Source organism: Motacilla alba, chromosome 24, assembly GCF_015832195.1.
Source record: "Motacilla alba alba isolate MOTALB_02 chromosome 24, Motacilla_alba_V1.0_pri, whole genome shotgun sequence".
Classification (NCBI taxonomy): Eukaryota; Metazoa; Chordata; class Aves; order Passeriformes; family Motacillidae; genus Motacilla; species Motacilla alba.
Window position 1 is genome coordinate 4,376,598 of NC_052039.1, and position 12,516 is coordinate 4,389,113.

Here is a 12,516-nt window from a genome sequence, read left to right on the forward strand (position 1 = left end):
AATATCCTGAGTTACAACCCCATGGAGCAGAAGTGCCACTGATTTTGGTCAATATTCCATCTACAGTGTTCCACTTCTCACTGGGAGACTAATAATAATAATAATAATAATAATAATAATAATAATAATAATAATAATAATAATAATATACTCTGTGACCTAGTAACACAATTGACACTAATTTCTCAAAAAAACCCAAAACTTGAGAGAAATCCAAGCCCTTTTACACAACATTTTCTTGGAACCAATTGTCCAACTCATTTGAAGTATCCCGGAATATCCTGGGATGGAAGAGACCCACGAGGATCAAAAGTGCCACTGACTTGTTCAATATTCTGAACTGCTCCCAGGGGGAATCCAAATCAGAATAATAATTGGAAAATAATAATCAGAAAATATCTGACTTTATAATCAGGACAAATCTGACTTCATACAAAGCTTGGTGTTGGCAGAAATAGCCAAAAAAGACCCCTTGTGCTGGATCCAGTCAGAGCAGCAGAGAGTTTTTAAGCAGATGCTCAAGGTGCAGTCGTTTCATTATTCAATTATGACAGAATTCTCCCCAACAACTTAATGAACATTCATTTGTGATGTATTAAACCATTTTTTCTGTTGAACATAAAGATCAGTGCTAGGAGCTATACATTCTGCAAGATAATTGCACCGTGTAATTCTGGTGCTTCAACAATTTATACTGAAATATTGATGGATATGTTCCAACATTCTTCTTTTTTTTTTTTTTAATTCTTTTTGCGAGCATATTTCATAATCTTTTAAATATCTCTCCCCTGAAAACTTTAATGTAAAGTACAAATCCTCTTATGTAAGAGAGTTTAATGCGTCTGGATATTGCTAAGCAAACAAAAGTATTTCAGAGCTGTTTCTGTTCTCAGAAATAAAAGAAATTGGTAACAGAAGGTATTGTAAATATGAATTTATGAGGAATATGCAATAGCAGAAAGGCATGACTAAGAAAAAGTTCAGGGTGTCTCTTTAATGTCAGAAATACAAAATATCTTTTCGGGTTTTTCATTAGCATAACTAAGTAAAACACCCTTCCATTTTCAAATAGGAGTTTATGCTAAGTGACATTTTGCATAATCTCCTTAGGAGAGGCCCTGTGGAATTTTGCTTTGTGTGGTTCCAGCAATGACCCAAGACTTGAATCGAGACATTGAGATGCAGTGGGGCTGTGCAGAGCAGTGAGGAGCATCTCAGAGAAGGAACCTTGCTCAGAAATGGGGTGGAAGAGTTCGTTCAAAGGGTTTGAGTGTCTGCTGAAAAATCAAACTTCAATCAAGTTAATAAGTAGCCAGGATAAAGGATTTTGTTGTGAATGTATATAAAGTGTGCTGAAAACTCTTGGGTTTGCTCTAGGAGGAATGTTTTAGAAGATTGCTGGGAGCTTTGCTTTACCCCGGGGTTAATTGGCACAGAAAATTTGAGGGTTTACCTCTGACGTGCTCTTGGTTCCTGGTGTGGGAACAAAACATAAATTGGAGAGAAGGACCTGTGAACGCCACAAAATCTCCTGCAATTTGTCACAGTGTCCTGCTCAGGTGTGAACTCCCACCGCAGTTTCTGTCTCTGCTGATCTGGGTTTGTTGTTCTCCTGAGCACACATTCCAGGATGGGTTTCTGGGTGCTCATTCCCGCTTTTTTCTCTTTTTTTGGTGCATCTTTCCTGCACTTTTTCTCTGCCCCATCTTGGAGTGCCCAAGGCCAGGCTGGGTGCAGCTCTGAGCACCCTGGGCTATGGGAGGTGTCCCTGGCCAAGATCACCATTAAGGTCCCTTCCAACCCAGGCCATTCTGGGCTTTCTGCTGAGGATTTACGTACAGCTCATCCAGACAAAATTTCTGAACCCTCCTGGTTGTCTCCAGCCGTGTCCTGGAAGTCCCCTGGCTGACGATGAGCCATGGATCAGCCTTTTTTTCCCTTCAGCTCCTTCCCTGAGCCCACGGGGCTGGATACTCACTGTGAGGATGATGACATTCCCTCACCAGGAGCTGCCCCAGCCCCTCATTCCATGTCACACAGGTCTCCAGCAGGAATCAGATCCTAAAGAGTGCCAGACCAGCTGCAGTGTCCCAATCCCAGTGTCCTGAGCCCATTGTCCAACAGAGTGTCCCAATCCCAGTGTCCCGAGCTCGTTCTTCACCAGAGCTGCAGTGTCCCAATCCCAGTGTCCCAGTCCCAGTGTCCTGAGCCCATTCTGCACTGGAGCTGCAGTGTCCCAATCCCAGTGTCCTAATCCCAGTGCGCTGAGCCCATTGTCCAACAGAGTGTCCCAATCCCAGTGTCCCAGTCCCAGTGTCCCAGTCCCAGTGTCCTGAGCTCATTCTGCACCAGAGCTGCAGTGTCCCAATCCCAGTGTCCCAGTCCCAGTGTCCTGAGCCCATTCTGCACCGGAGCTGCTGGGCATTGCTGCAGCCTTGCCCTGGCAGCAGAGATGTTGCCCAGGCAGTGCCCACCCTGGGCTATTCTCCTCGGGCTGGCTGCCATCCTTTCTGGGCAGGGGTACAGATCATGTCCTGAGCTGTGCCAGCCTCGCCGCTTGTGCCTCGTTTCTGCGTGTGAGCCTGTCTGAACAGAAAAAGGAGCTCTCTCTATATATTTATATCCGTACCGGGGGGTTCATGGATCATCTGACACCTCGGGATGGTCCTGGGGGATGACAACGAGACACCCAGTGCTGCACAACGTGTTTTGGCAAGCAGGAAGGGGTGGGAACCCCGTGCCCGCCTTTCCTCCTGCAAGTCTTCGTGTTTCTTTTTGGCACATCCCCGCAAAGAGGAACAAGATGCAAAATCCTGCCAAAGCTTCTCGTGGAATAGATGACATTTATATTGTTATGCAGTTTGCTGATCTAAACATACCATTGCCTTGCCTTGATAGCCCAGGGCAAGTGATAATCAGCTTGTTTGGTGGGCACCCTGCCATCTGAAAGGGGGGACACAAATAGAGACAGTTTGTGCATCATCCACCAGCCTTGCAGGAACACGGTTCCCAGCTGAGAGCATGGAAATGTGTCTGTCTCCTGAGCGTGTGCATGTTGGCATGGAAAAGAGAAGTGACGGCGTTAAATAGAAAGGTTTTGGAATAAATCAGGGTTGTATTTCGTGGCTGCTCCGAGCTGGCTCTCACTATGTAAGCCACTGGTGGAAACGGTGGAAGATCTCAGAGCACCAGATTTGATCAGCTGGGCTGAGACCCCGTGGGACTGCTCTGCCTGAGGAGCTCTGCTTCCCTCTTCATCCTCTGGGGCATCTCCAAAAGATCTTTGGTCTCACAGGTAACAGGGGAGATGAGGAATCGGGCTTCCTGGATTCCCTTCTGGGCAGTTTGCCCTCTCTGTGTGCCTGGCACCACCTCGTGTGTGTTCCAGGACTTGGATTTCCCTGGTGTTTCGGGATTGAGGACTTGAATCAGGGTTTGCTGGAAAGGTCTGGATTGCTGGGATGGATGGATGGATGGATGGATGGATGGATGGATGGATGGATGGATGGATGGATGATGGATGGATGGATGGATGGATGGATGGATGGATGGATGGATGATGGATGGATGGATGGATGGATGGATGGATGGATGGATGGATGGATGGATGATGGATGGATGGATGGATGGATGGATGGATGGATGGATGGATGGATGGATGGATGGATGGATGGATGGATGGATGGATGGATGGATGGATGGATGGATGGATGGATGGATGGATGGATGGATGGATGGATGATGGATGGATGATGGATGGATGGATGATGGATGATGGATGGATGGATGGATGGATGGATGGATGGATGGATGGATGGATGATGGATGGATGATGGATGGATGGATGGATGGATGGATGGATGGATGGATGGATGGATACATGAATCCATGGATCCATGGGTCCATGGATACAACTCTTTGACCAAGGCATCCAAGGAAAACAAGGAGAATGGGCTGTGTTTTGTGCTCAGGAGGATCTTGAGGCTCAGGAGCAGAGTGGGGAGGGTGTCGTGGTGGTGTCACCTGTGAGTGACCTGATTGAGTGAAGCTGCCTTCAAACCGCAGGAAAAAACCCTTCTGTCACTCCAGGAGAAGTTCTGGTTGGGTTTAAGGAGAGGAGGACCCCCAGACCTGGGAGAGTGGTGCAGCTCGGTGAGGCTGTGGCATCTCTAACCCTAAGGATCTTCAGAGCTTGTGTGGACACCAGCAGATTCCATTTGAGTTAATCCATGACTTGAGTGATGGTTCAGGGGACTTCCAGACATCTTTTACACCCTCTGCACTTTTGTTCTACAAACCTCTGTGGAGATTTTCTGGATTTGCAGTCAGATGAGGAGGAGCCTCTCCATCTTCCTTCCAGCAGCATCTGAAGTGCCCTCAGTGCCATTCCCCATCTTTTTCTGGCTGTTTGATGCACATCCCTTCCCTGGTTCTGTGCGCCCCTTTCCTATTTGCTTGTTTATCCCTCAGAGTGGATTTTCAGGGCTGTGTTTTAGGGAAAACTCGCCCTGTGGGTGTTCCACGGAAGCAATTACCTTTCAAAACCCCTGAAGATGGGCTGGAAGTGGATACTTACATGAAAGAAAGGGGGACTTTGGGTGTACAAATAGAACTTGAGTTCTTTCTGGTAATCTGGCCCTCATCCCAGCCTTTTGGAAGGATAATCATCGTTCCAAGAGAGGTTTTCATGGACTATAGCATACACTTTATATTTCACTGTGTAATGGAACCTTCCCTACACTCAAGGAAAACAATTTCCAGAGCTAATTGCTGAACTCTGCAGATATAATCCTTTAAGTGGGTTCTGTTAGATAAGAGTTTATGTTAAAAAAGAAGAAACGTTCCGGAGGAAAATTATTGTTTAGGGAACATTGATTTGCATGAATTAATGTTTTCACTTCAGCTGAGAGTTAAAAATGGATACTTAAGCTAAGCCCCATTTCAGTGTAACATCAATGCTTCATTAGTTCTGGTGCGAGCTGAAATCCATTGTTTGTTTGCTTTTTTTGTGCCGTCAAACTTCAGCTGGCACGGGGTCAAACTGTCCCCAAGATTTCATTTTTTGAATTAAACAAGAAAAAAGAATAAAAAAATAAAAGCCGTGCATGGACTCTGAGAGGGGAGGATGGCTCAGAGCTCTCTTTGTTACTCACTGCTTCAGTTTAGACATTGCTCTCCACCCTCCTGTCTCAGCCTACTTATCAGGGAAATTAGGGGTGGTGTTAATGATCTTACCTGACACGGTTGTGGCAGGAATGAACTGATGAATATTTGCACAGTACAATATTTGTACAGAGGTGCTGCATCACTTGTGCTGCAGGAGCAGCCATCTGTCACATCTCTCACCTTAAAGTCTGCAAGGAGCCTTTGGGGCCGGGGTAACTTTTACGCCACTTGGGGTTTTGATTGCTGTTTTTATGGCTTAGGTTTTAATTCAGAGCTCAGGCCAGGTCTGAGCCTGCTGCCAGTTCTTTGTAGTCCCTAAAATCTGGGTTATGGCACAAAGTGAGCGGTTCAGTGCTGTTTAGGAGATGTTACGAATGAACTAGACACAGTATTTAATGTAATTTAATTTAATTTCAATCCCTTTTCTCCCATGTAGTGCTGGCGGCAGACTGAGGGAGAAGGAATAACCCCAGCCCTTCAAAGCCACTCCGTGGAACACAGGGTATGTGGATTTGTTCTCCATCGTTTTTTTTAATTATCCTGCAATTTCTGTGTTGTGCTTACCTCGGTTATATTCAGGGGAAGATTTCAGAATCAGGGATCTCCAAAGAGGAAGGAACTAAGGAAAATATTCACATTGAGGCCACTCCCAGCACGTGACCACAGCTGGGCTCTCCAGCACTCAGCAGCTGAGGAAAATCTGGAGTTAGTGTCTAATTCCACCATGAATTCCCTTCTTTTGCAGGGTCTGCCAGTGCTGGTGAAGTCTTTTTTGAGAAGCACACAGAAAATCTGCCATCCTAAATCCACCTCCTTCCCCCTGGCCCGCAGCCTGAGCAGGAGCTGTTTACAGGTGAGGTGCTCCATCCTGTCACCCGGGGGGATCAGCCCTTTGCTCCTTGTGCCAGCTGGGAACTGAACTGAGCGTTAAGAGCTCAGGAACTTTTAGACTCGGATTTATTTGTGTAATATTTGTGGGGTGAGATATCACACAAACCCATTGCTGCCACAGGTTTTTAAATTGAAATTAAGGGGTGTGAAAAGGGTAATCTTTAAGGACCCTTCCAACTCAGAGAATTCCATGATTCTGTGCAATTCCTGGGAATTAATATTAATTAATATAATTATATTAATATTAATTTCCACATATTAAATAGAAAGCAGACTCGAGTCTCACTGGGATCATTTAAATCTCCTTTTATTTTTTTTTGACACCCACCATCCTGCTTGGAAAACTGGATTTCTTTTTGAAATCCCTAATTAAGGGTGGGAATTTCATGTCAGGCAGACGCTGTCACTTTCTCCCAGCCCTTCCAGCAAAAATCCATGTGCATTTTGGTGCCTTGGGCTCTGAGACAGGTGGATGACTTTGAGAAGCATTTCCCTCCTGGGAGCTGCAGTCAGACGAGTTGCATGGGCCAAGTTTAATCCCAAAGTCACCACACAGGAAGAACCCCCTGAAAGCACCAGGAATTGCCACAGGATTTGGGCAGTAAACACAGGTTGGGACACTCTGGGTATTTGCTTTAACCCCCTCTGCTTCTATTTTGAATTTGCTGTGTTCTTATTCACTAAACCACTTTCCTTTTTGGCCCTGTTTGCCCGTGGCAGAAGGAGCAGGGATGTTTTGGAAGCTGGAGAAGTGCCACTAATTCCTGCAGGGTTTCTGCACCGAGCCCTGCCCCTCTCCAGCACTGACCCTCTCTAGGATTCCCCACAGAGGTTCCCCGGCCTCCCACGAGGCAGGTGACGGGTTTCAGGTTCCTGAAGGTCTGAGAGGATGAGGGAGTTGGGATTTAGGGGCTCCTGCTCCCTTAGGCTCAGCGGGAGGGATTCAAAGAGCCTAAATATTGTCAAAATATTGCCAAAATACGGCCAAAAAAGCAGGAGCGAGTGCGTCCTTGAGCTGGCTGGAGCTCTGAACAACCAGGGGTAGTGGAAGGTGTCCCTGTTATGGAACTGGATGAGCTTGGAGGCCTCCTACATCTATTCTGGGAATTCAATGAGCCTTGATTTATTATTATTTTTGTAAATTATTTTTGTTTCCTCCCAGCAGAATGAAATATTCCGAGGGTCTTGCTTCAGGTCTGCCACATGGTGTGGTTCAGCAGGAATTCCTGGGGGGGAAAACTCCAAACCTGTCACAGAGCAAAGCCTCTTTTTTGGAGGAATAAACAAATCTCGCTTCTACTTTTTTTTTTTTTTTTTCCTTTTCCCTTGAGCTGAAATTTGGGAAAGACATTTCACATCAGCTGGTGAGGCTTGGAACAAGCAGGAAAAAGAAAAACCCCTCTGGTGTTTCTGGTTTCTTAGGTGCACCACCGTGCCCGCAGCTCCTCTCACCACTCCCAGAGAAAGTTTGTGTGAGTCCTAAAATAATTCTGTGCCTCTGGCCCACCAATGTCCCCACTTGGTCAGCCTTTTATAGAGTAATTACTGTTTGACATGGCGCTGCAGCTGGGGCTGGGCTTATTTTGGGTCAGGAGATATAAAAAGCTGCTTGTGAAGAAAAACCAGAAATAAATAAGATGCCTGTGTTTGTTGATCTGTCGTCCTAAACAAATGAGGGCAGGGAGTTGTTTTTTTTTTTGTTCTTATTCTTACTCGCTTCTTCTTTTTGATTTATTTTGCTGTAAGGGTCATTTGTGTGAGGATTGGTTTGGTACTGAAGGTATCCAGATCTGTCTCTAATTACCAAAATTCTAATTACTCTAGGTTGTGGTGACATTGGGACAGTTTCACGGGGTGGCACAAACCCAGCAAAAGGGGTCAAAGCTTAACCACGGGAAATTCATTCTCCTGAGCAGGTGATGGGTGGGAAGAAGCACCTTGAGGGGAAGCTCTGTCCTCCAAATCCTTGGATTTCTGAGCAGGCAGCTCATTCCCACAGCTCTGCGTGGTGTCAGGAGCATTTTCTGGAGTTCAACATCAAAGTCCCTTCTCATTTCAATACCTTTGATATGCACTTGGGTGTTTATGCAGATGGAGTTTCTATTCTGGCCATGGATGGAGGTACAGGAGTGCAGCCAGGGAAAGGGAAAGCAGGACCATGCACAAACACGTGTCACTCCTTGCCTGCCCCCAAAATACAGGGGCCTGTGTGGGAAACAAGCTGTGAAGCTGTTTATGGGACCAGAGCTCAGGGAGTTGGGATATTATATCCCCTTTCACAGTTCCCATGCTGGGCTGGTTGTTTTGCCTCAAAATTTAGGCATCCCACTCGATTTCACAGAAGATCCCAATATTTTTAGTCATCCTAGGAAACAATGTTGTCCACTGGGATGGAGCGAGTGGCTCTGGATCAGGATCAGGGCTTTGATTGTCTTTTTTCTGCTGTTTTTATGGCCTGGGACAATGCTTAGCACTCTGCTGCACCTCTTTTTAACAGCAAAGTGGGATTATAACACCTTGCCCTGAATTCTTTCAAGATGAAATTGCACTTTGGAGAGATTTTGGCATCAGAGGAACGGAGCAGTTATGAGAACTATTCCTGTGGTTTGGCTCTATGAACCATCCCGGCTTCTTGAGGAGTTGTGTCCATGGAATGGGGCAGGGGAGCAAACCAGGAGCAGACAGGCAGGGATCAGATCCCTGCAGGGCAGTTACACAACAAAGCAAGGAGGGCTGCAGCCCTGGCTTGATTTGTCCTGTCAAAAATCCCAAAATTCACGTGGAAAACCATTTCTTAGAACAAAAAAAGACGAGACAGCTGATATTTCAACGGCTGTTGAGACACGGGGGATGTGAAAATAAATACGTTGGGATTTTATCTCTTGAACTGGGAATCTGGAAGCAGAAGGGATCTGGGAACAGTCCTTGGCTCAGGAATGGCTCTCAGGTTTCTTGGCTCCTGTTCTCCATCAGCTGTGCCAGGCAGGTGGGGAGTGGAATCCTGGAATCCTGGGCTAGAGGCAGATCCATCCTGAAAAGGGGAACAGAGCCATGGACACAATTTTCCCTCTGCTGGGTTGGGGTTTCCTGTCAGGTATCCATCACATCAGGTAATTATTGTCAATATCCATCACATTATTCCTCCTATTCATCTGCATCTCCTTGCTGTTTCTCCAGGTGCTCCATCCCAGCTCTGACTTCTGCTGGATATTTCCATATTCCTGGTAAGAATCTGATTTTTTTCCCCCAAATACAGCAAATCTAACATGTCCAGGTAAATGTTCCTGTAGGGAGTAACAGGAAGGAGAAAAATTTGCAGCCAGGCTGTCAGGGATGGAATCTTTTCCATCCTAAAATTACTCTGAGAGCTTTCATTTTATTTAAAAGGCTTTTATTGATCAGAAAAGCTGCATTCAGAGGCTCCGTCTTGAGTAGCTACAACAGGTTTAACTCACAATGAAGTTCTTATTCGAGTTCATTTTATCATCCTGGGTTTTGTTTAGTTTCATGCTTCTCTTCAAGGCAACAGGGAAAGCCTCACACAGTGCAGAGGAGGAAAAATAAGTGCAGCTTTCCTTCCAGCCCATTAATTCTCTTCCAGGGAGCTCTGCACCAGTGTGAGCACAGGACTGGGAGGAAGCACAGGGCAGACATCTCCACATTGCAGAAGCTCAAAAAAAAAAAAAAAAAAAAAAAAGTGGGTTTGTTTTGAAGCTTGGTTTAATTCGTTTGTCCGAAGTCGTGGCCGGTTTTGGGAGCTCAGAACATTCTTGCTGCTCTGCCTCAGGATGAAACTCAGATCATAGGAGCTGCAGAGAGATCCCAAAATATTTGAAGCTGTTGAAGTGACTGTAGACCTAATTCAGAGTTCTTTGCTGAGTGAGGCCAAGCAGGGATTTGAACCTGTTTTTTATGCGCGCTCTTTTCTTCTCTCTCCTCCTTTCAACTCCAAGTTCCATCTTATATTAAAGAAACCACCCCTGGGGATTTCATAAAAATGCTTTATTCAGGGCAGACTTTATTTTTTTTAACTGACCTGGTGTTTTGTGTCCAGCCACCCCCACCCCTGAAACAAATAAATAGGTTTAGCAGTGGAAATTTTCTGAGGAAATTTTCTTGTCTTGATCAACAATTTGTGTCATTTTACAAGCCTGGGTTAGAACTCTGCCTAACTGTGGAATATAAAGGACAGAGAGCAAGGAGAATGCCCAGGATGGGGAAATCTGGTATTTAGGGGACAGTGTCCATCCAATGGATGGCTCCGCTGGGTTCATTGACCTCTTGCTGTCCTGGACAGAAAAGGAAACTCCAGTTTTTCTTCCTTAGTCCGGATGCTGACTCACCTGAGTGGGGAAAGCAAACAGCCACAGGGCTGCTGTTCGCTGGTGTCCCAGTGTGCCTGGGGACAGCTCATCAGCTGCTTGGCTTTGCTTTTTCAGTTACTCACCCCTCTCCTGGTGCCCCAGGTCTCTGTCACCGCTGAGTAAGTTCTTTCTCCCGGTTTGTTCCAAAGCCAGGGGCAATATTTGGGTGTTTGGTGTTTCCTTGATGCCCAGTGTCAGTCCCAGCCTGTTTTGCAGGGTGCTGAAAACCTGTCCAAACTCCCCTGTCCCTTCCCTGTGCCTGCTGCCAAATCCTGAGCTGCTCTGGGGTGGATGGATGAGCTGTCCCAGTGCTGCTGTGCTTCGCTGCCCACCGCCAGGCTTTTCCTGTTCCCACCTTTCTGCAGCCTGGCTGTGCCCAAGCAGCACACACAGTCACCAGCCACCCTGGTCCAGCCAGGGAAGCCTTCTGAGGCTTTGGGGTATGTTCCCACACTCTCTGCTTGCTCCAGAAGGCTTCCAGGTCCCTTCAGACCGAGAAACTTCCTAAAATCTCACTGCAGAGGGCATCACTTTCGGTGCTGTGACACTTCCCCTGGTGTCCTGGGGACACCAGTTCAGCCAGGCTGCTGGGAAGAAGCTGGCTCTGAGCAGTGCCCAGGCAGGATGCTGATGGTCCTTGAGCCCTGCTGGCTGTGGCACTGCGGGTACCAACCCGCCACCCGTGCTGGCCTCCGTGGGCACGGCTCACTGGCGCTGCTGGGAGTGCAGAGACACGGGCGGGCAGGGCTGGAATGCAAATGCAGCCCTGCACAAACTATTGATTCCGTGGCTGGCTGGCTCTCCCCTGGTAATAGGCCATAGGCAGAAGGCAGCAGGGTGAGGAGGAGGAGGAGGAGGAGGAGGAAAACCTGTCACGATGGTTCGATGCGGCTGCGGAGCCAATGGGAGGAGAAAGCCGTGGATTGGGCTGGCAGGGAGCAGGGCTGGGGGGGCTCTCTTAGCAACAGCAGAGAGCAGCTCTGCCCCCTCCCAGCCTGCAACCAGGCTGGAAAGTTCCTGATGATGGCCCTTAATGTATTTGTCTCGCTCGTGCCAAGTCCGTACGTGATCTGGGTGACTTTGCTGGCTCATCCCTCTTCCCTGTGGCCCTCTGGAAAGGCTGGAAGGGAACCTTTCCTTTATCTCTCTGCTAAAACCAACAAGTGAGCTCAAGGTAAAGAGATCAGCTGCTGGATTCGCTGCTGTGTGAGCCCTGAGAACAAAAGGGAGCTTCGCATTCTCTCTTTGTGGTTGGTGTCTTCCTCTTGACACCTTCAGGGCTGTCTGGTGCCACTTTTGTGCCAGTCTCTTGTGCCAGTGGGAGCTGGACACCTGGACTGTGTTCCCATCTCTGCCAAAGAGTCCTTGCAGGAAGCCAGGTGAATCCCTACCCTTCGAGATCCAGGTCACTTTGGTCATTCTCAGTTAAACCTTCCCTGTGACCTGTGGGCTGACAAAAGCCCATCCCGCCCTGCCCCTCCTGTGCCCTACAGCAGGAATTGCTCTTTGTGTCCCTCTGCCTCTCCCCTGCTCAATCTACCGCTTTAACCAACCAAAAAATGAAAATAACAGCTGGATTTGCCCAAACCTTCGGAACATTTCTCAGAGACGGGCACTGGCACTTGCAGCACGGCGACCTTGGCTGTCCTCCCCTCACCTGCCGCCTCCTCCTGCTGCTCAGCCTGGCCACGTTTCTGGCAGGGTTTGCCGGCTGCTGGGGCTGGTGGCCCTGCATCTGTGCAGACGGCGGGGACAATAATAGCAGCACGGCGGGACCGACGGGGAGCGGCCCTCGGAGGGTGGCCCAGGATGGCTGGGTCAGGGAGCCTTTCACGGCAGGCTCAGGGAATTCAGTCAGCTGTCATCGCTTCTTCATTAAAAATAGCTGAGACTCGCTGACATTCCTGTGCTGTGTGCTGGCTCGTTTGCCACCTTGTCCTCTGCTCCGCAGCAAAGCCCCCGAACACCTTCAGGAGCAGGGAGAGGGGGAAATTCCCGTGGCCGGTAAGGGGAGCAGGCAGCAGAAAATCCATCCTGTGGCAGGTAAGGGGAGCAGGCAGCAGAAAATCCATCCCGTGGCAGGTAAAGGGAGCAG

General features: G+C 47.9%; 1 protein-coding gene across 1 annotated transcript in view; it reads left to right on the forward strand.

Annotated features, from left to right (window-relative positions):
* The window catches only part of LOC119711275, a 120,104-nt gene that overhangs the window by 21,337 nt on the left and 86,251 nt on the right, over window positions 1-12,516 (forward strand). The window contains exons 3-4 of the mRNA XM_038161231.1: window positions 5,603-5,668; window positions 5,912-6,019. Of these exons, the coding sequence (XP_038017159.1) occupies window positions 5,603-5,668; window positions 5,912-6,019 (174 nt within the window). The remainder of the gene's footprint in view (window positions 1-5,602; window positions 5,669-5,911; window positions 6,020-12,516) is intronic.